This window comes from Microchirus variegatus (assembly GCF_963457635.1).
Source record: "Microchirus variegatus genome assembly, chromosome: 8".
Lineage (NCBI taxonomy): Eukaryota > Metazoa > Chordata > Actinopteri > Pleuronectiformes > Soleidae > Microchirus > Microchirus variegatus.
In genome coordinates, this window is record NC_139809.1 from 919,590 (window position 1) to 942,264 (window position 22,675).

Sequence of the window (22,675 nt, forward strand, 5' to 3'; positions counted from 1 at the left end):
AGACATAGAAAATGTTTATTTTTCACGAAAGAAAAAAAAGATTAGCGCAAAACAAAAACAACAATATCAAATTTTTCTTCACAAGTAAAACTTTCATACATGTGTTCGGCAAGGTAGATTTCTCACTCGTTCAGAGAGTGCTTCATGATTAGGACTGTTTACAAAGAATGCACCTTGTGGCACTGCCTGGTAATGTCCCACAGTGCTCGAGGAGAAGAGCCGAAATAGGTGTGTAAAGAGGAAGTGATCTAGACGGAAAACAAGCAAATTGACTGAGAGAGTCTTGAGTGGTTGGTAGTTTCCTGGTATGCTTGGCAGATATTTTTGAGTGAATATGGAAATTTGGCCAGTCTTTTTGTTAGTCTGTTTCTGTCTCATGTTTTGGGCTGTCGGAGCAGGCCACGGATTCGGCGAACCAGGGCCTGGATGAAGGTGTAGCGGGAGCGGACTTGGCTGTACAAGCCCTCCACCTCCAGCAGCTTCCTCTGCAGCGCTTCCCCAAAACCTGCCACCATATCACTCTTCAGCTGCACTCACACAAAACAAAAGACAGAGGAATTAGGGGGAGAAAAAAGTAGATTTAGAAATACTACAGTATGTCGAGAGATAATAATATCAATAATTTAAAGTAAGATTGTTCCATGACATGAGTGCTACAGGTACACAGCCATTTCTTACCAGCTCTATGTCTTGCTGGCTGACTCGGGAAAGGCTCAGTCCACGGGTTCCACTTAGCTGCAATCCTCCAAATGAGTCTGAAGAAAACAAATAAACATAAATTATGTTACTTCAAAAACAGACAAAACCAGACCACGTATCAACATCCTCCGACTCATTTTAACGGAAAACCATTTGTTTAACTCTGCCCAGTTCCTACAAGTACTCGTATCAAATACTTTTTTTCTCACCATCTGTGAAGCGTGATCTACTCAAGCTGGCCCCAGTTAACAGGGAGTCCTTGGGGTCGTTGGGTGTACAATGCAACAGGTAGTACTCCAGGTGGCGCCACAACACAAACAAACATGTCTCAATGACGTCTGAGAAAGGAGGGGTCAAGGCATTTAACGCACAATATTGTAACATTAACATATTTATATTCCAAACTGTGGAAGAAACAAAATAGCTTTAAATTTTCAAATTGGGAATTCGGAAAAAAGAAATGTAAACTTTTTTCTGATGCTGTCTCTCGTCACTACAACTGTGACTTCATGGGGCAAAGGATACAGGAGCATAGAGCCAGCAGCTTGGCTCGGTTGTTGATAAGCTGCACCAGTCGTCTCTTGGCAAGCAGGCTCCTCTGGACTGAAGAGATTTTCTCCACACCTCCTGGTCCCGACACCAGGCCTTGGCACAACTACAGAGATAACGCGATTAGAACTTAAGTCGATGCATGTTGGAGCCACTAACAATCCTTACTTTATATGTTATCTGCTGTTTTCCATAACACAGTACAGTAGTGTGGTTTGGTGTGTCATTACCTCTTTCAGCTCCTCAGGAGGCAGCTGATCTAGACTCTGCAGCTTGCTCAGGCTCTGTCTGTGACTCTGGTGGAATCTGAAGAAATCTGCAGCGCTGCTCTTCAACAGGTACAGGACCAGACCCAGACCGGGTGCTCGGGAGTAAGCCATCGATGGCAGAGAGGATGAAAGATCTTTGGGGAAAAACAAAGTAGAGCTATAGTTTAGCTTTTATACATCCATTAAAATAAGCTTTCAGTCAGTAAAATGAGGACATTTCTAATATAAACAGGGTTTGCTTATGCAGTGCACAGTGACATGAGCTGAACTACTGTTCCTTTGTCATCAGAATGGACAGAACCTCACTGACCTGTACGTCCTCCGTCCCTGCCAGCTGGCTCACTGCCTGACGGGCTGAAGAGGCAGATGCTGAACTGAGCCTGGGCTGAGCTCTGCAGTAGCAGGGTTTGGCAGTACTCCATGATGTTAGCACACACCTGAGGACAGAGGGCAGGACATTCACTGACCCTGCACAACTTAAAAATAATCTAAATCAATGCACCTTGGCAACTTGTAGAGGTTACACAACTTTAAATATTAATATGTTTAATAATGTTATCAATATAACAATGTATCACCTCCCTCGTCTGTATATCTGTTAATACATTATATATGTATATATATTTATATGTATATATATATTTATATGTATATATATATATATATATATATATTTATATGTATATATATATATATATATATATATATATATATATGTGTATATATATATATATATATATGTATACACATATATATATATATATACACATATATATATATATATATATATATATGTGTATACATTTTTCGTCCAAAATGTGAAAAAAAAAAGTTGACGCAGAATTTTTGGTCCAAAATTTGACAAAAACGTCATACTATACTATGTCGTCCAAAATGTAAAAAAACAAATTTGTGAATAAAATTTTTGGTCCAAAATTTGACAAAAACGTCAAACTATACTGTCGTCCAAAATGTGAAAAAAAAAAATTGACGCAAAATTTTTGGTCCAAAATTTGACAAAAACGTCATATTATACTATGTCGTCCAAAATGTAAAAAAAAAATTTGATAAAAAAATTTTTGGTCCAAAATTTGACAAAAACGTCAAACTATACTGTCGTCCAAAATGTGAAAAAAAAAATTTGACGCAAAATTTTTGGTCCAAAATTTGACAAAAACATGATACTATACTATGTCGACCAACATTTGACCAAAAATTTGCCCAAAATGTTTTTGTCCAAAATTTGACAAAAACGTCATACTATACTATGTTGTCCAAAATGTAAAAAAAAAATTTGACGCAACATTTTTGGTCCAAAATTTGACAAAAACGTGATACTATACTATGTCGAACAACATTTGACCAAAAATTTGGCCAAAAATTTTACAAAAACATCATACTATACTATGTCGTCCAAAATGCAAAAAAAAAAATTGAGAAAAAATTTTTGGTCCAAAATTTGACAAAAACGTCAAACTATACTGTCGTCCAAAATGTGAAAAAAAAAATTTGACGCAAAATTTTTGGTCCAAAATTTGACAAAAACGTGATACAATACTGTCGCCCAAAATTTAAAAAAACAAATTTGTGAATAAAATTTTTGGTCCAAAATTTGACAAAAACGTCAAACTATACTGTCGTCCAAAATGTGAAAAAAATAAATTGACGCAAAAATGTATACACATACATACATATATATATATATATATATATATATATATATATGTATACATTTTTCGTCCAAAATGTGAAAAAAAAAAGTTGACGCAGAATTTTTGGTCCAAAATTTGACAAAAACGTCATACTATACTATGTCGTCCAAAATGTAAAAAAACAAATTTGTGAATAAAATTTTTGGTCCAAAATTTGACAAAAACGTCAAACTATACTGTCGTCCAAAATGTGAAAAAAAAAAATTGACGCAAAATTTTTGGTCCAAAATTTGACAAAAACGTCATATTATACTATGTCGTCCAAAATGTAAAAAAAAAATTTGATAAAAAAATTTTTGGTCCAAAATTTGACAAAAACGTCAAACTATACTGTCGTCCAAAATGTGAAAAAAAAAAATTTGACGCAAAATTTTTGGTCCAAAATTTGACAAAAACATGATACTATACTATGTCGACCAACATTTGACCAAAAATTTGCCCAAAATGTTTTTGTCCAAAATTTGACAAAAACGTCATACTATACTATGTTGTCCAAAATGTAAAAAAAAAATTTGACGCAACATTTTTGGTCCAAAATTTGACAAAAACGTGATACTATACTATGTCGACCAACATTTGACCAAAAATTTGGCCAAAAATTTTACAAAAACATCATACTATACTATGTCGTCCAAAATGCAAAAAAAAAAATTGAGAAAAAATGTTTGGTCCAAAATTTGACAAAAACGTCAAACTATACTGTCGTCCAAAATGTGAAAAAAAAAATTTGACGCAAAATTTTTGGTCCAAAATTTGACAAAAACGTGATACAATACTGTCGCCCAAAATTAGAAAAAAAATTTGACGCAAAATTTTTGGTCCAAAATTTGACAAAAACGTGATACTATACTATGTCGAGCAACATTTGACCAAAAATTTGACCAAAAATTTGACAAAAACGTCATACTATACTATGTCGTCCTAAATGTAAAAAAAAAATTTGATAAAAAAATTTTTGGTCCAAAATTTGACAAAAACGTCAAACTATACTTTCGTCCAAAATGTGAAAAAAAAAATTTGACGCAAAAATTTTTGGTCCAAAATTTGACAAAAACGTCATACTATACTGTCGCCCAAAATTTTAAAAAAAAATTTGACGCAACATTTTTGGTCCAAAATTTGACAAAAACGTGATACTATATTATGTCGACCAACATTTGACCAAAAATTTGCCCAAAATGTTTTTGTCCAAAATTTGACAAAAACGTGATACTATACTATAAAAATGACCTCACTTTGTTGGTTAAAAACCCTCACTGGTCCTCAGTATGCCGCAAGTACAAGAACACACATGTAAACGTAATGTGTGAGTGAATGGTTGTTTGTCTCTATATGTGTCCCTGCGATGGACTGGCCAACTGTCCAGGGTTTACCCCGCCTATCGCCCTATGTTAACTGAGATAGGCACAGCACCCCCCCGCGACCCTCCGGTGGAGGATAAAGCGGTAGATAATGGATGGATGGATATATAAAAATTTGGCAAACCTGTTGCATGGCCACCTCCATGTCCTCTCGTCGCTCTGCTGAATCTCCAGGAGCAGAAATCTCAGCCTGCTTTAGCAGCCTCTCTCGCTCACTTCCCACCAGACAGCCAAGCAGAGACAGACACAGACGCTACAAACAGATAAAGTGTTTATTATCAACTGTGCAGTTCACAAACAAAATGCAAATGTCTTATTTCCATATTTCTTAAATATATAGTAATACATATAAATAAAGAAATTAAATCAAGGCGATGTAAACTGTCTAACCTGGAATCTGTTGATGTGACCCTGGAACTCCATTAGAGCAGCGCTGTTGACCTCTCCACTAACCTCCAGGGCACCTGAGAGACCAAACAGCATAAGAACACACTCATTCACTGAGTTGCTGATGTGTGAAAACTGTGGTTTGGGGGGTTTTAGAGGTGAGGAAATTGAAAAACATGAAACACAGCTAAGTGAAGAAGAGGAACAGGAAGCTTTGTGTGGTTGGTTATCTTTGTACCTGGCAGAGCCGTCTTACTGATGATCCCGGTGAGCAAAGACAGCTCCTGCAAAGTTCCCATGCTGAGTTCATGACAGCGTAAGAGTGACTGAATGGTGTCTGCGTGGACGATTAACCACTGGAGAACCTGCACATACACACACAACATGGTGAGGAGTTAGCTGTGTGATTCAAATACAGAGTTGTACTTGTATATACATATATAACCATACTGCACATGCTGATGCAGTGATAAATAACATACTGACTACGATTTTTCAGGGGAACTTAAAACAAATTTAACCATCATGATATGGCTTGAGAGTGATGGCAAAGAAAGGTATAAGACTTTATATTAATATTACTGAATAGACTTAGATCTTTCATTGAAATAAACACATTGTCTTACCTGTGCTGCCCCCTGCTGGTGGTCCATGGTAGTAGAGGTCAGGATCACCTGAAAGAGTCTCAACGTTGGCAAGAGAATCTGTCTGTAGCGGTCCATAGGACTGGGGATGAAGCCTGATGCGTCCCTCATCATCCTGTAGACCCCACAAACACACAAATATGAGATCAACATAAACACTTGAAATGTAAGCAATGATGTAAAAAGACATTAAGTGTATTACATTTTCTCACACTTTACTCAGGGACTTTTTTTTACATCACACTGCCAAAACAATGAAAAAAAACACATCCATCCTTCTTTTCAAGCCCCATACCTGTGTGCATCGCTGTCAGGAACCATGTCAAACACCTGACACTCCATCAGCTGTGACACTAATCCACAGCGCAGCAGCTCCACAGCTCCCTGGCCTGTCTTTGCCACACGAGTCAGCAGAGCCTTAAGAAAATTCAGACAGTCAAACTCAAGAACAACCAGTGCAAAGCACAGTGTGGTTTTTCAATAGCATCTAAATTGTCCACATCTCCTCACCATCTTGCTCTCATAGATGTAGAGTGGTTTCAGAAGGGGTGGCTGAGGTGTGAGCAGGGTCTGGAGGGCGACATCATCTTGTCTTAGGCTCTCAACCAGCGAGCGCAGGTAGCCACTGTTGCAGACGTAAACCAGCCACTGATTCTGACGGTCTATTGACAGGATACGGTCCAGAACTGCCAGGGCCAGCATCTGATAGACGGAAGAGTCATTGAAACATCAGATTGCATCAAGGTCAGATCCAGGAAGCACAAAACAAAGTGATATTTTAAAAAAACGCATGTTATGGCTCTTACCCTACTAATTTCATGGCCGTCACAGGCGTCCCTACACACAACCTCAATGAGGGATGTGCCGTAACTCTCGATGATAGCGAGGTTCTCTCTCTGTAGTTTGGAGAAACCGTCTTCAGGGGCTGTGAGTCGCTCCCACATTGCCTTCCCAGCTGGAGAAGAGAAAGAGAACTTTTAGGGAAAGAAATCTTCAACAGTATTCTAATGACTTCTAACAAATAAATAACAGCACATGTCCAGTGGGAAACATTATACCTGTCTGCAGAGTATCTGGTTCCTCAGGTTTCTGGGCGATTTGAAGGTAGTACAGCAGTGAGCCATACAGATGAGCACGGAGACGCTGGTATCCACCTCCTTAAAATGTAAAAACAAATGGAAAGTCTAATCTCACTGAGATTCGAGGAACTGAGAAGGAAGCACACTGCATGAGAAACAGGGTTTATAAGTGAAAGGGGTTTTGTATGATCACTAACCAGTGCAAAGAATAAAGTCCAGCAGCTTGCGAAGGATCAAATGCAAGGCAGAGTTGGCTATGGAGGCAAAGCCAGAGGACGTCTCTAATCCTACTCCCTGCTGCTGCTCAGACAACACTGACTGGCTGAGGTGAGCTGTCAGGGTGAAGACCGCCCCAGCAACAATGGGCATCAGTTCTCCTGCCGCATCATCAGACAACACCTGGACAATACAGGATAATTATTGGATTTAAAGTCTTGTTAAATGTTGTTAAGATTGATGACGTACAGATAATGATAATTATTACTGCTATAACAACCTCACAAACAGCTCTACTGTGATAAACGAGGGATTTAAATATTGTGTGTTCTCCCTGACCTTATCATGCAGGTCTAGCAGCAGGTCTCTGATGATGAGCTGTCTGTCATCAGCAGGTATAAGATCAGCAGGGCAGGCAGTCAACAGCGTCTCCACCAGGCTCCTCCAGGACTGCAGCGCATGCCGCTTTGCACTTAGACTTCTACGGACGCAGTTTCGTTCAACCACATGATGTAGGATGGAGCTCACCTCCTAGAAAAAACACCCAAATTAATAAATGAGAAAAGGCAAATTCCAAAGTATTTGCATTTTAGCAAAGCATGTTAAAATCTCAGCTGAAAGTCACATTTAATAAGTTAAAATCTACTGCATGACAGCTACATATGTTGTAAAAGTTCAACAGCAGTTGAAAAAGGCTCACCTCCATTAACATGGGCCTCTGTCCGATGGCTGCCATCCCTTGCAGGGCATTCACCTCAGCAACAAGCACTCTATGAAGCAGCTGTGAGGAGAGTTACATTATATGATATCAGACTCCAAATTGGAGGAAGAACAACAAAATAATAATTTAAACCAAATTAACAGAACAAGAGCAGATCACATGCTCAACCTGGAGACTCACCTTAACGTTGCACACAGTGTGTCCTTGCTCATTGACATGTTCACAGTTGGAGATCACCTGCTCTATCTGAGTGCGCTCAAAGAAGTCCAGCTGCAGAAGCTCGGGCATTTCCTGACTGAAATTGATGGCGTCGAGGACACTGAGCAACTTCCTGCGCACTGATACCATCAAACGGGGACAAAATAAGCATGAGTGAAAAAATAATCTTTAGTGATTGTGAAGAAACAAGAGGAGTATATAAAAGAGTCTATACTGATTTTATTAAGCTGGTAATATTTTGAAATGCGCCAAACCTTTAGAAACTGTGTCAAAATGCAGAAAACCACTGACTGATCTGGTCTCTTCCTCCATCCCAGACTCCCCATCAGCTGAAAGGAAAAAAATTATGAGGTTTTGAGTTTATAGCTTGGATGTCATGCAATTTTGGCAGTAAGAACTCAAAGACTTATTGATTACCACGTGTGTAAGCATAAAGAGAGACAAGCTTAAATCATTTCTAAAACTTAAACTCAACACTACCTGTATGCTGAGTGTGTGGCTGGTCATCCAGCAGGAGGCTGACAAGGCGTTGTGTATGTGACCGCTGACGGTTTAGTGAGGTCACTCTCAGCTCTATTGCAGCCGTTTTCATGAGCCAAGACATCTGAGAGAGGGCAGCAATCTGGTTACCTGAGGAAAAGAGACAGCAGAGTCAAGGTAAATGTACAGAAAACACAAATACCATTATATTTCACCAGTGACATAAACTCTGTAATGTTGCTCCTGCTCTCTGACTCTGTCAACAGGGATATACAAATTTGACATTATTGTTGCAGCTCTATTTCCCTCTCTCAAGCATTCAATGCCTTTTTTTCCCCATCATATCCTTTATGATTTTATCAAATATTTCAGGGGATCAACATGGACCATGAACTCACTCGGCAGAATAAAAGGCAGGTGTTGCAGGTGGGAGAAGAGGAAGTCCTGGCTGGTCCTCAAGAAGCGCATGGTGGGTCCAGATGTGTCTGGGCAGGCACACAGCTGGTAGATCACCTACCAGAGGAAGACGGTGACAACATCAAACAAAACAACTCGGATTAATTTGATAGCCAAGATATTAAGTCTAATATATATTCAATAAAGTTGAGTACAGTGATGCATCTCTTACTACTGCCCCTCTTTAGTGACATAGAGTACCTGATAGCAAAGCTCAGCCAGGTGTGGTGCTTGCTTTGTGAGGACAGGTCCTGTTCTCTTCTCAGTTCCTCTCTGCAGCAGACTGAGGATTGCATGCAAGCAGCTCCGTGGACATCCGAGAACACCTGTAGCACAACAACCATTATCTTGTCAACACAGAGTTTAGCAAACGGATATTTAACCATCCAAAAGTCACCAAAATCAACATGTCAGCGGCTGAGGTAGTGGTCTGACCTGGGTCCTGGAGGTTAGTGGAGGAAACAGGCTTCTTGACTTCATAGCCCAAAAGGTACAGAGCCAGATTGGGGGTCTTGAGCTCCAAGGATGTGATTAGCAGGTTTAGAATATGGATCTGGGTTTTATGCCGAATTCTTGCCATCTTCCTTTGTTGGTCTGAGTCTGAAAACATTTTATCAATAATGAAGGTTGAGCTTGATGCTTTCAAATACACTTTACCTTTCACAGTATTAGAAGAAGGGATTCAATTAATTAAAGAAATGTCTTCCGCTGACCATCTTCATTCTCTGTTCCCTCCTCTGCCTCGTCATTGTCCAGACACTGCACAAAGCCGGCCATCAATTTGTCACTCACCGTCTAAAAGACAGAGACAACAAATGCTCTTAGATGATCACATCTGATTTTTTACAGTAATAAAGGTCACTAACAGCACAACATACAAACCATTTCCAAACCATGTTAAATCCTTAAGTGTGCATATACCTGGTCATGTGTAAAATCTCCCACCAGCCTAAGCTGAATGTTGGGGTACTTGGCGATGCGACGCAGTATATTAGCACTTTGGAAGGCAGCCTCTGGGTTGGAGACACCATGATAGAGAAACCTGTATAGGGCAAACATGGTTCCACAATCATTCTGAGACTATGAGCCTTCCTAAGAGCCTTCCTATAATTACTTGATACATAACACACAATAACTTATACTGGGATTTGACATTTCTGGTAATTAGTACAGATGCAGGGCAGATAGATAGTGACAAACAACTGACAGTAGCTACCTGGCAATAGTGACAATGTGATCGGCCCTTCGGGTTTGAGGACTGACGCCCTGAAGCAGCTGCTCCAACGGGGAAACCAGCAGGGAGGCCTGGCTCTCCCTGAGGAGATCCATGAACACCACCTCCTTCTGCAGAGCCAGATCCAGCAGACACAGGCAGTGTAGCACTGCAGACTCCAACTGTTTCTTACCTGTAGGGGGTAGCATTGGAGTGTGTCATAAAAATAAACACATTCATAGTCACACTATTGCTCAGCAGCATTGTACTTAAGCTCACCAGGGAAAGGCGCATAAGTGTCGAGCTGCCGTACACCCTCCTCCAACAGGCTGAGACATAGCGCCAGCGTGGGTGAGTCATTAAGCAAATGGAACATGATGCTGTGGCCAGGGGGCTTGTGGGCCGGGACCTGCTCCCCCTGCAGCTCTACCATCTCCTGTACAAAGTCTGATGGCTGGGGCTCATAGTCCCGCAGCAACTTATGAAACACCTCCAAGGCAGAGTCAGCAACCTCCCACTGAGAGATGGCAAAAGAAAAAAAAGGTGATTTATCTGTAGTGAAAAGAGAATGCATGCGTCCAGTAGCTATGTGTCTAAACTGTCTAAAAACAATGAAGGAGCAGTGAACCTTCTCAGCTGGGCGACGATATGCTCTGGTAGGGAAGGGGAGGAACACAGAATCCCGCAAGAAGTTCAGGTAGGGCTGAAAGCCTGGCACACGTAGCCCAGCACCCAAATTAATGGGTAAACTGCTCTCAACCAATGTGCTGATCAGATGACAGAAGCCTCGTGCCAGAGGGTACTCCTCGCAGCTCGACTCAATCTCATTTAGCTCCACCTAAAACCCAACACAACAAATCAGAATCTGCTTTATTGCCAAATATAGCTTACACAATACAGGGAGTTTGTTCTGGTAATTTAATCTAAACATTTACCACCCCAAAGGGTTTTTTTTCCTCCACAGAAATAAGTGACTGAAGTCAGCTTACGGTCATCTTTATGTAAAACAATTCATCTACAATGGTCATCTATGACCAAAGCATATAGCATAGCACAACATTGCACCAACATAACTTACTACTGCCTGTGTTGTTTTGAGACCACTTACATGGATTAAGTGGGTACATTATTTCCATATTTGCTCACCTCAATTCCAGCTGCCTGTCTCTGTCCTGGGGCACGAACAGTCTGAAGGATCTATAAAAGGGAAAGCAAGTAATAAAGATTTATAACATATGATATAAAAAAAATTAAACAAGGTGGGCTGCAAAATGATCTACAGATAATTTAGTTTAAATAAATAAAATTAAAATCAATCTAATGACAGCATGATAAGTGCATTAGATTGATAGATTGATTATATATATATATATATATATATATATATATATATATATATATATATATTACTTTATATGTAATTTATAAAGGTTGACCTGTGTGTACTCCAGCGACTGCCAAAGAGAAGCAGCAATCTCTGGTGATTTTCCAAAGGCAGCCAGGCAGTGCAGGATCTCTGCCTTCAGGACAGGAGGAACGCTGCACTGTAGCAAACCCAGCATCACTATGACTGGAGTCCATTGGGGATGTTCACATAAAGCAAGTCTGGCATTTTCACTCTAGAAAACAAAAACACAACACACACAAAAGACCCTCATTTGAAATGTTCTTTCTGGATGCAAAGTATTTAAAATTCATTGATCACAACAACCTTATCATTATTATTGTTATATGGGCAATACGATCATATAACCAAACATCCACATCCTTGTATCATACCCATGTAATGATGGTGGTGAGTAACTGCAAAAATGAGGTGAGTCCATCCAGCTCCCTTTGTGTGATGCCCCTCAGTGGCAGGTGCCGGTAATGTGCAGCATCTGGATTTGGAAGGTCTCTTCGTAGGTTCTCATGGTAGAGCATTAGAGAGTGAAAGAAATGTTCCCAGGACACAGGGCTGCCCGAAACGCCCTGAATGTTGTCACCTGCAATACATGTCAAATGAAGAAAGTTGGCATTCATTTGACTGTGCATTAAACTGAAACTACAAGCTTTTTTTTCTGTGGAAAGTTTGATATCTATTAATCAACCCCAAGGTTTCTACCTTACTATGTACAGTGTTGTGAGTTGGTGCTTTACAAATAAAAGTGAATTGAATTGAAAGTGAATTGATCATAAATATAGCTCATGTAACAGATATTACCAAACTTTTAGTTCTCGATAAAAAAAAAAGGCTAAACAGCAAAACAGATTTATAGTAGTTTTCAAAGAGCAGAGTGTATGAATATGAATATTTTTCATCCATTCTTGAACGTATGGCATGCTATTACAAAAAATGCTCTCACCGTGTGTGGCTCCATTAGTTTTCAGTAAGCTGAAGCAGTAGAGGGCACACTGGGGACCATTGGCGAGGCCTTTCAGCATATGCAAATACGAGATGTAGAGTGTGGAGGGCAGAAGGTCACCCATCTGGCGCACAAACTTGGACAGAACCACCTTTACAAAATTAAATAGCAAACACATGTAGATTAATATACCTTGAAAATGTCAAAATACATGCGAGATAATTACATTTTAAATGGCTCAGAAAATATGGCCCTTACCTGTTTATGTGGAGGCCTTTGCAAAGCCATTCCTAGGTATGATCCCTGCAAGGATGTGTGTTGGAGAGACTCTGTGGGGCACCAGAACTCCAGACCCAGCCCAAACGAGTCTTTATTGTAAAACTCCCCTATCTGAAAACACAAAATAATGAATTTATATAATTAATTTCTATTCCCGTCAACAATGAAACCCTGAAAATGTAAAAAGTTATATTAGTCGACGTGTATGTGAGCGAACGAATAAAAAATACTGACAAGGTGCATGAGGTGGTCCAAGTCCTTGCGCAAGGATGATGGAAGCTCACTGTCCATTTGCAGAGACATGTGCACCAGCCGTGCATCCTCATCTGCACGGTTACGAAGCTGCTTCACCTGTTGACAAAGTCCAAAATCAAATAATTCAATAAGAATATAAAATATAAAAAAAAATGTCCCTGTTTAGGGGTCACATCAGTGGAACACCTCCTTTATAAAACCTATTAACTTATCTGAGGAATGTCTGATTCTGACATGTTGAAACAAAAGCATATAATCATTATTATTATTATATTTTACTTCAAGAGAGACGTTGGGGTATCTTTTACCTTCATTGGCATGAGCGCCAGGAAGTCTGTGATGAGCGAATGGAGACGGCGGATGTAAAACTCTTCCTGGGAAAAACTCTCACATCCTAGCATGCCCTCTTTCATAAAGAGGAAGACATCTCCCAGTAGAGCCTGGTCAGCTAGGACTTCATCTGCCTCAGTGAACTCAACCAGAGCTTAACACAAAAACACACAACACTTAAATGGCCACAGTCATTTAGAAGGTGTACTCCTGCAGATGAGGCAAGGAGGGAATTTGAAATATGGGTCCCAAAGAATAAGAGGCTCTACCAGATCCCTGTGGCAGCTGGGAAAGGACCCTCAGGGACAGAGCCCAAGCCAGTCGACACACAGCCTGTAGGCCTGCAAGTTTCCATGGCTGACCATCCATTAGACGATTGTGCACCGCAGCAACATACTGCCTGTCTGTCAGCAAGGGTAGTGCATGGAGCAGATCTAAAAAAAAAAAAAAAAAAAAAAAGCACAGAGACAAAACTTTAGTAGCTGTAAAAGCAAAACACTGGAACAAAATCACATTTCATCTGAACTGAAGAAGCCTCTTTGATGAGAGGTGAAACGTTTTCAAGTTGCCTACAGCTAACTACTGAAGATGACTATCACCTGGATGACTGAGAAGCTACATAAACATGTAGACATTGTTCATTTTTAATGTGCTGATACCTTCTCGATCTTCAGTCCCCTGCTCTACAAAGCTGACATCCAAGCAGTAGAGCAATGACATGACCAGAGCCAGATTCACTCCACCCAAAGAGCCATCAGCTTGAGCTGTCACTGTCTCCAGGTGGCCAATGAGAGCCAGAGTGTCATCTTTAGTCAAGGCAGATTGGCAGGTCCATGAAAACAGGCTATCAGCCAACACCTGTCTGCATTCGTTGATGAGGTCAGAGACCTAGTAACAAAACAGTGGGAATTTTAGGATCCACAATCCATGCTGATAATAGGGCTGCTCAATTTGTTCAAATAAAGACAAAAGCTTTGCTCCTACCTCCTTCCTGTGCTTTTCATTACCCAGGCCACGCTCCTTCTGTAGCCGTTCAAATTCTCGTGTAACACTGATCTCTGACACCAAGGTTAGTATGCGTTTGGTCAGACCTTGGGTCATCAGTTCATCTGTAAAACGTGTCGTCAGGGCCACCAACTCCTCACTGAGATAGGAAGTAAGGATAATGGAAAACAACAATTAAATGAGTTCAGGAATAAAAATAACCAAATGAACCATTAATATCACCGGCTATTACTTGATTTCACTACTTAAAATCACAGTAGTACCTCAGCTCCAGGGTGAAGGTCTTGCCATGGCGTGACTGGAAGAGCGTCTGCAGAGAGCGTGCCACACAAAGCTTTCCATCCCAGTAGAGCAACACAGCTACCAGTCCTCGAGTCAGACCAGGAAAATAAGGCTGCTGCTGCTCACCTGAAGAAAAACAAGAGTATTCCCTGAATCAGTTGTGTAAAATGCTAATGCTTTTAAAAGAGAATTAATACAAGCATGCAAATCATGGATTTAAAATTTTAAATTTGACATAATCATAATGCAAAACCAATGTGAGTGCAGTAACACTGCACACCATAATACACAGACAGCAAATGTATTTTGTTCATTTTAAAATTATATTTTCAAATGTCTCCTTCACCTGCCAAAAGTAGCTCCAAAGCTGCCAACTCTCCAATATCAAAGAGGTCACTGAGGATGAAAGCTTCTGACAGAAGCTGCTCTGGAAGCAGCCGAGACCCCTGTTGACCTTGAATGGCGATGCCTTCAGTGCTGGCTTTACGCACCTTTTCTCTCTGCTCAGCACTCTTTGGCTAAAAGTGATGGATGGAAATGTACATGTATGAAAATTTACCCCCAAAAAAAAGATGAAGAGAAGAAAGATTTCAAATGCTGCATTGATTAGATGGACTCTCACCGGGTTCTTGAAAAGTGACAAAAAGTGTGGTTTGTGTTTCTTGAGCTGCAGGTCCAGGAGGTGGACGCTGTCTGGCTGTCTCCTCAACACAGCTCCATCCACTGTCTCCCACAGCTCTTTCAGTGGACCCCACAGACTGGCTCCTGGATGAGAAAATTGGCTTTCAATGGTCTCATCTTGTCAAAATTCACACAACTAACTTTAACCACTCCTTGTCCAACTTTTTCAAACCCGTTTTATATTTGCATCTATTGCCTTGAGCATTTGGTTCATTTCCATTTTCGATGCATAACATGATTGTGATAAATTGAAAGGGTTCATATTCTATTCTGAACAATATACCAAAATAGAGCAACGTTTAACGTGAACATCTCTGACAGGATGGATGTTGGGAAATTATGTTTACCATGATGTTTACACTCACAGTGTGAATCCACAGCAGCGTGCAATATTTTATAATATGTTCACATGATATGATGCACCTGAATGTGTTGTTTGGCAAAACTGGATAAAGGTTGACAATATTAGTCAATTGTTACTCAACATTATTATTATTATTTTTTTAAAGGTTTTCTTATTCAATTACACTTAATATGTTATGACTTTATACCTTTATAATCCAAACATGTCTGAGTTAAGTGAAATCACGTTGGTCTGTGCAAATAAATATGGACAAATAACTTCCTACAATATTCAATGAGATTCAATAAAGAAACTTGTGCCGACAGCGATGCCAACTCAGTTACTTTGTCCCTCTAAGTCACTAAGTTTCAGTTTTGTTTCATGCAACCTGGTCTGCGCACTATGAGAGAGACCGACAATTGCGAGCCAGCTTCAGTTTTACTGTAAATCTGAGTACGAACGTGTTTGTCCACCTGCTTATTATTGATTCAATGTTAGCTAAACCGTATATTACCATGCAGGCTAGGGTTAGCTTAGCAGTCATAGCCTGAACTTGACAGATCAATCACTGTACGTTCGAAACACACGCGTGTGGCACTCAACATGTAGGTGCGCATCTATGAGATAACTATGTACATCCATTACAAGAACTGAACACAGAAAAGACACCCAGTGAAAGAAATGTGGTTCATACCCGAATTTACCGCCATCTGTGCCGCCATGATACACTCGGTAAACGGGGAAGGAGGAGCTCCTGCGTATATGCCAGTGTGGAATATAAAATGTCTTCATGTGTATACATACTGTCGTGTCATTTTTGGAAGAAACACCAATTCTAAATTAGTATCATTGCTAGTTAATTATGATTGTCAAATAATTTAAACACTGACAGAATTGTGCAAATTTATTCAGGCGAGGTCCTCGAAGCGTTGAAGCCGTTTGCCTGGTGTCCTAATGGGAGTTGTAGTTTATTCATGACGATAGCGCATGGGTGTGTTAGCTATTTAAATTGGATGTACATTATTAATTTCTATTGTATAAAATAAACTGTCTTTGAAATATGATTTATAATGGAATTGCGTGACCCGTACTTTACTAAAACACGTTTATGGACCACATACGGAACTGACATTGGTTCCGTCTTGTGTTGGTCCGTACTGTTTTGACGTTACACGCCGATATCCATGGTTGTCATGAGCAGTGTGTGTGTGTATGTGACCGCTGCGATGTAAAAATTGTCTAACGTGTAATTTGTACGCCGGAGGTCGTATTTATTTGCTGCATGCAAATATAGTGTTTGGAGACATTGTAATTAAAATAATGGCACGGGTTGTGAAAGTGTTTCGGACTCTGCGGAATCACTGGAAGAAATCCACATTTGCGGCGTGTGTTGTGTCTTACGGAAGCTACTGGCTTTATGGGAAATACTGGTGGGTATCTTCATTTATTGTATAAATCTTCATTAATCGCATTTACACGGACTGGATAGATCACTGGCTGCTCACGTGTCTCACATTTGGTGTGTTTTATCTTATTAGTGACAGTGTTCTGCGCACAGAGGCTTGTCTAGTGGCCAGGGTAGGATATCATTTAATTTCATAATTGATCAGCCAAATAAACAAAGCTTCAAGTGCCCACTCACTTTTATTATCAATGTTGTAGGAATATGGCCGTCAACAGATAGCACCTCAAGAACGGCTTAGAAAAGCAACAGTTATATTGAACCCTGCTGCTTGTAATGGGTAAGAAAACACAAATCATATCAATAGTTATGATGAGGTTTCAGACGCCACTTCTTCCATTTAAGTCTTTTTCTCGCCCCCAGGAAAGCCAACAGCTTGTTTGAAAAGAATGCTGCTCCTATTTTGCATCTAGCTGGCGTGGAGATTACAGTCGTGAAGGTATTCCTTGTCCTTGATTTGTTTCCTCCCTTCTTGGGCATTATCAGAGTTTTAAGTAACTCATGATGTCATAATCATATACTGTTTCCTCATCTACACAGACAGACTATGAAGGCCAGGCGAAAAAGTTGATGGAGTTCATGGAACATGCAGACATGCTGATTGTGGCTGGAGGAGATGGCACCTTACAGGAAACCATCACAGGATTACTGCGACGGCCAGATCAAGTTGGTGCAGTCCAGTATTTATGGCTTATCAGTCTGTTGTGGTTATGGGCTAAATAAGACAAGAGGAAATAATAATACTTTATAATAATATTTCCTTTTGTTTCCTGAAACTAGGACACTTTCAGTAACACACCGATTGGATTCATTCCGCTGGGCTCACACAATTCCCTGAGTCCCAGTCTGCACTTCATCACTGACAACAAAGTCAGGTATGTAATCTAACCAGGATCATGCTTAAAGATTTATAAACACACCACAATGATGAGCGATGTATTTGATATTATTATGTATTTTTATACCTTTAAATGTTTTACAGAGACATTACATCCGCAACTCTGTCTATTCTGAAGGGAGAAACTGTACCTCTTGATGTACTACAAATTAAAGTAAGGAGCTAGTTATGTTTACACTACAAAGCCTCTAAGATATGGACGTACACTAGTGTGTATGTGTTGAATTTTGTCAGTATTTGTTTTCATAAGTTAAACCAGTTTTGAATCATTGCCACCTTTTGTATAAGCATTATTTGTATAGCATTATTTAGTCCTCAATAAAGGTTAAGTTTTGTTTTTGCAATGCAGTTAATGATGTAGTAGCTGAACTGGAATTGTGTGTGTGTGTGTGTGTGTGTGTGTGTGTGTGTGTGTTTAGGGGGACAAAGACCAGCCAGTCTTTGCTTTGATGGGACTTCGTTGGGGAGCTTTTAGAGATGTGGCTGCAACAGTCAAGAAGTAAGATTTCATTTCATACAGACATAAACCTTGGTAAATGATGTTTATATAATTATGACAGACTGTGTAAATACTGCCAAAATAATCATGACATTTACCCTCAGATATTGGTACCTTGGGCCACTGAAGACAAATGCAGCACATTGGTTTAGTACTCTAAAGGTAAGGCAATAAGTCACGTGATTGAACATGTGACACTGGACAAGTCATCTTGATTCTAATTCATCCGTTCATCCATTCCCCCCAGTTTGACAATAATGTGTTATTTTTTTGTTACACCTAAATTTCATATAAATCCATTTATTCTAGAGCTACTGTTTTCATTTAGACATTGTCATAAAAATTTCCCTTAGGAGTGGCCTCTGGTCCGGGAAGTCTCTGTGTCCCTCTTGGCTCCCAATCTTCGTCCTCCTGACCTCCCCCTGCAGAAGCCCCCCAGACCAAATCTGCTGAACCGCATCTTTCGTAGACTGCATAACTACTGGGACCCACCTGTTAAAGGTGAGTTTGTGAGATCGTGATGATACTTAGATTGTAGCATAGCAAAACATTTCAACATTCCAAAATACTTTTCTTTTTGCTTCCGTGTGGTTGCTCAGAGCCTCCAAAAGTGGAGGAGCCAGAGAATTGGGAGGAGAAGCAGCTGTCCACGTTAGAGCTGTTTATCCAAACACACAACAAAAACCCTGTGGAGAGGGTCAGTCCTAAAATAATTGTGTTTATTAGACCAAATGTTGCCCTGATTAATAATGATTATTCCTTACTATTTTGATTCTATTTATCTACATTTGCAGCGCATAAATGACTCCATGATGGTCTGTGCAGAGCCTGGAGACTTGACTGTGGGCGAGTTCGTCACTCTCGGGTCAGTTTCCCTACAGTTTGCTGGAAGCAGAGTTGCATGATATGGATGTTTCGCTTAATGCAAATTTAATTTAAAAAGTACACTCTTCACTACAGGAGTGAAAAAATAGAAGACCCAACTGTATTCACTACCAACTCCACAAAACTGGAAGCCAGTGCTTGCCAGCTACAGCTACCGGAGGTAAGTGAATTGATCTTTTTGACTGTTTTTTATTTTATTAGTCTTACTGCTTGTGTTGACATTGAACTTACACTCACTCTGAAGGGCGGCAGCGGCTTCTACAACATCGACAATGAGGAGTATGAGGCCATGCCTGTGGAGATAAGGCTGTTGCCACGGAGACTTCGCTTCTTTATCAGCGGGGATCGCAGAGAGCAGCTCTCACAGATGCAGGGATGAGAAAACCGAACTGGAAAGACGGCAATATGGCAGGACGAAGATGGATATACATGTACAGTATATAGAGAAACTAAGCAAAACCAAGCAAAAGCCATGAAACTGACTTTATTTTGAAAACGGATTACTGCTTTGCTGTGAGATCACAGCTGTTGGAATATTCACTTGACATAAATGATTTTTTACAGTTATGAAGAGGACTACATTACGGACCAAGGTTTTCTCTAAACTTGTCATCTATATATCATTGTTTGTCAAAAAGAACTGTAATCAATCATATTTGAACTTTATTAAAAAAAGGATTCCAATGTCCAAAATCAAGTGTTATTATGGGAGTTTAGCACATTATGCAAACATTTAGAAGGTGAGAATCTGAAGATAGAAATGAGGCTGAACCACACCTGCTGAAACCTGACAACCAAATGCTAATACACACCCACGGAGAAATAACACAAAGGCTCCATTTATTATTTATACATATTTATATGTAAATCCAGCTCCTCGAGCCAAACTCTATCCATCAAAGTGATTAAATGAAGAACCTGCATGTCCTGGTCATGACGCACACTAACCCAAACCCATGTCTTGACAACAGATTCAACTGAGTTATTTATTTTAGCTGTAGTTCCTTCTATGATTTGGCAGGAGCCGTGTGAAAGTCTCGACACAAGCCGCAGTATATACGAACCGATCGGTAAGTGACCACAGTGGGGTTTTTTTAACACTGTTTTAAGGGAAATGGACAATTCGGATTATTTAAAACTACTTCCCAAATGTTTAAAAAGGTTCATTATGACTGTTAGAAAATGTCATAACTTGCAGAAAAATATCATTGGCCACATTCTCGGTACAGATAAATACATCCCCAGAGGAGCACCATTGAAATGTATACAAAAGTAGTAATACCCTCTGAAATGCTGGTGTTGGGTGTATATTGAATACAACTAATGGTTTCTACATAAGAATCCTTTAATTAGGGACCGAGCGCACAGGGTGCGAGGACCCTATTGTAATTCAATTCTTATTATATGTAGCCCCAGGGAATCTCGAATTTGACCCACTAAACATATGTGAAAACGGTCAAAAATTGCCACGCAAACCAGAACTTGCAAAAAATTCGATAAAATAATGGACTTCCGATGCAAACCAATGCAAAATGACTCACAGGTCAAGTACCTATGAAGCTGGTCGGATTTCGTGAAATTCTCTTGACACCATGACCTCAACGCAACAGGAAGTTGGCCATCTTGCATTTGACTTATATCTTGGCGTTTTGCAAGTTCCGTAACTGAGCTTGCTAGTCTGAGGGCGTTTGTCCTAGGAAGATGAAAAATGCGTCAAATTGTACTAGTTTTTAATGTTGTTTCACTATTTGAGGTCAAAATTTGAGTCTTTAGGTGCATATTGGAAAGCACCAGGAGCAGTAAACCCTGTAGGAATGGGAAATAATGTAGTGGATTACTGTATGTAGATTAAAAGAACATCATTATGCAGAGAATTAATAGCAGATAACAGTATTTATTGTTTTACAAAGGCAGTACAGTGAAGTTAGCAGTTGCTCATGCTAATGAGTTCATGTGTACATTACTGACACCTCTTACAGTGTTTCACATTAGTAAAGGTGACGAGTTAGGAGTTATTTTGTGACTTAGTCTTAAACGCGTTACAGTCGAGAAGAAAACGTATACACTATTTGGATAAGCTGCTGCATGTGTGCAATACGCTCGCTGTCTGTGACGATCAGCAGAGTGACACGCTGTACAAACCATTCGTCATAAACATCTGTGAGTGACTTCACAAAGAAGGCATTTTTATACAGTGCTCTGTGTGTGTGTGCGGTGTGTACATTCCCTTTTACATCTAACATACACCTGGAAAGTAAATGCTGTCAGGGGCAAGAAAACATGTCTTATGACGAGCAAACAGAGGATAAGGTCACCCAGCAGTGCTTAAGCTTAATCTTTGAGCAAATATTGCTGACGAACATACAGTTATTCTACAGTCAGTCACTTTAGATTAGAGAAAGTCACGTTTCTTTAAGGCCCCGTTTTAAAATTAGAAAACCTAAGTGACATTTTCCTCCAAATACACTTTGACCCACTCATATTTTAAACTCCAACATGTGGACAAGACCCTCCAAGGAGCAGTTCTGCAAAGCGATACAAACAAAATGATTCACGCAAACATAATTAAAATCAGCTTAATGCGTGTTTGTACATACAAGGATTTTACTCCGGTTTCCAGTGGCTCTAAATATACTTTTACACGAGACACAGTACCAACCAGGACGAAGGTCATTAAAGATATGTTTCTAATAGAAAAAAAAAACCGACTTGGTCCATAAGGAGGTCAAGAATCACTACTATAAATTTATACAAGGCGAATTTTAGCCTCGTGTTCCAATATGGAACAAATGATCACTTTGATAGGCAACGTGATGGATGATCTGAAGCAGTCTGCCAGGAGTAACTTAAAGACGTCTCTTTTGCTGAATTCATTGAAAGGGACTGTGACGAAAAGGAGAGAAAGCCTCGGGCGGCAGGATCGGGGGGGGGGGGGGGGGTGCTTTTTGTGAAAGTGTCCACAGAGGAAGAGTTAAAAGCTCCAGCTCAGCCTTCAGTTTGGTGTTAGCAGATCTCCAACAACACAAAAAGGCCTTTGTCACAGACACAGTAAAGTGGAGACACTGTCTTTGAACCCGACCAGTGAGTAAACTACAAACGGCTCCGTCAAGGACTCTCCATTCACCATCATCTCCTGCTGATGATTCAAACTCTGTACACAGAAAAAAACCTGTATACTGTATTGCAACAACCCACACACACACACACACACACACACACACACACACAAACCCTGCTCCACTCTACAATCACTTGCTGGCTCAAACTTTGTCAGACACATCAGTAAAAATAAAAAATAAAATAAACAAAAAACTCTTTAACTGAGCATGATCATTGTATGCATCAGGGAAAAAAAAGGTCCCATGGTGGACATGGTGCAGCATTTAGGAGAAGTTCATTTTGATTT

The 22,675-nt window shown here is 40.0% G+C and overlaps 2 protein-coding genes across 3 annotated transcripts; one reads left to right on the forward strand and one right to left on the reverse strand.

Moving 5' to 3' along the window:
• Positions 1-235: 235 nt before the first annotated feature.
• nup205 (nucleoporin 205) lies at positions 236-16,247 on the reverse strand (the record flags this gene model as incomplete). 2 transcript variants are annotated; one of them, XM_083894102.1, is made up of 42 exons in its annotated part: positions 236-527; positions 679-755; positions 930-1,037; positions 1,225-1,354; positions 1,479-1,651; positions 1,834-1,954; positions 4,715-4,843; positions 4,981-5,054; positions 5,216-5,342; positions 5,604-5,736; positions 5,917-6,038; positions 6,132-6,323; positions 6,428-6,576; positions 6,680-6,778; positions 6,898-7,099; positions 7,256-7,447; positions 7,617-7,697; positions 7,818-7,975; positions 8,111-8,185; positions 8,337-8,486; positions 8,735-8,849; positions 8,994-9,118; positions 9,228-9,392; positions 9,506-9,587; positions 9,714-9,834; positions 10,009-10,198; positions 10,285-10,522; positions 10,634-10,843; positions 11,152-11,202; positions 11,442-11,624; positions 11,785-11,990; positions 12,351-12,501; positions 12,609-12,736; positions 12,860-12,980; positions 13,193-13,368; positions 13,484-13,648; positions 13,874-14,102; positions 14,199-14,358; positions 14,483-14,627; positions 14,848-15,019; positions 15,124-15,266; positions 16,220-16,247. In XM_083894102.1, 42 exons carry the CDS (start codon positions 16,245-16,247, stop codon positions 375-377), a joined length of 5,949 nt encoding a protein of 1,982 aa, XP_083750228.1. In that variant the 3' UTR covers positions 236-374. The 2 variants fall into 2 exon arrangements, with proteins under 2 accessions (XP_083750228.1, XP_083750227.1); XM_083894101.1 differs by having other exon boundaries at positions 909-1,037; positions 1,828-1,954.
• A 494-nt stretch (positions 16,248-16,741) lies between these two features.
• Positions 16,742-19,803, forward strand: agk (acylglycerol kinase). The gene is made up of 14 exons (XM_083893897.1): positions 16,742-16,955; positions 17,064-17,103; positions 17,188-17,267; positions 17,351-17,426; positions 17,528-17,653; positions 17,768-17,862; positions 17,970-18,039; positions 18,305-18,384; positions 18,489-18,546; positions 18,738-18,885; positions 18,984-19,081; positions 19,179-19,249; positions 19,345-19,429; positions 19,514-19,803. The coding sequence occupies exons 1-14, from the start codon at positions 16,846-16,848 to the stop codon at positions 19,646-19,648; spliced, it is 1,272 nt and encodes a 423-aa protein (XP_083750023.1). The 5' UTR covers positions 16,742-16,845; the 3' UTR covers positions 19,649-19,803.
• The last annotated feature ends 2,872 nt before the right edge of the window (positions 19,804-22,675 follow it).

Coding starts and splice junctions, on each gene's coding strand:
- agk (XM_083893897.1), top strand. CDS start 16,846: ATGGCACGGGTTGTGAAAGTGTTTCGGACTCTGCGGAATCACTGGAAG. Junction 18,385..18,488: donor GTGGCTGCAACAGTCAAGAA/GTAAGATTTCAT, acceptor ATTTACCCTCAG/ATATTGGTACCTTGGGCCAC. Junction 18,547..18,737: donor ATTGGTTTAGTACTCTAAAG/GTAAGGCAATAA, acceptor AATTTCCCTTAG/GAGTGGCCTCTGGTCCGGGA.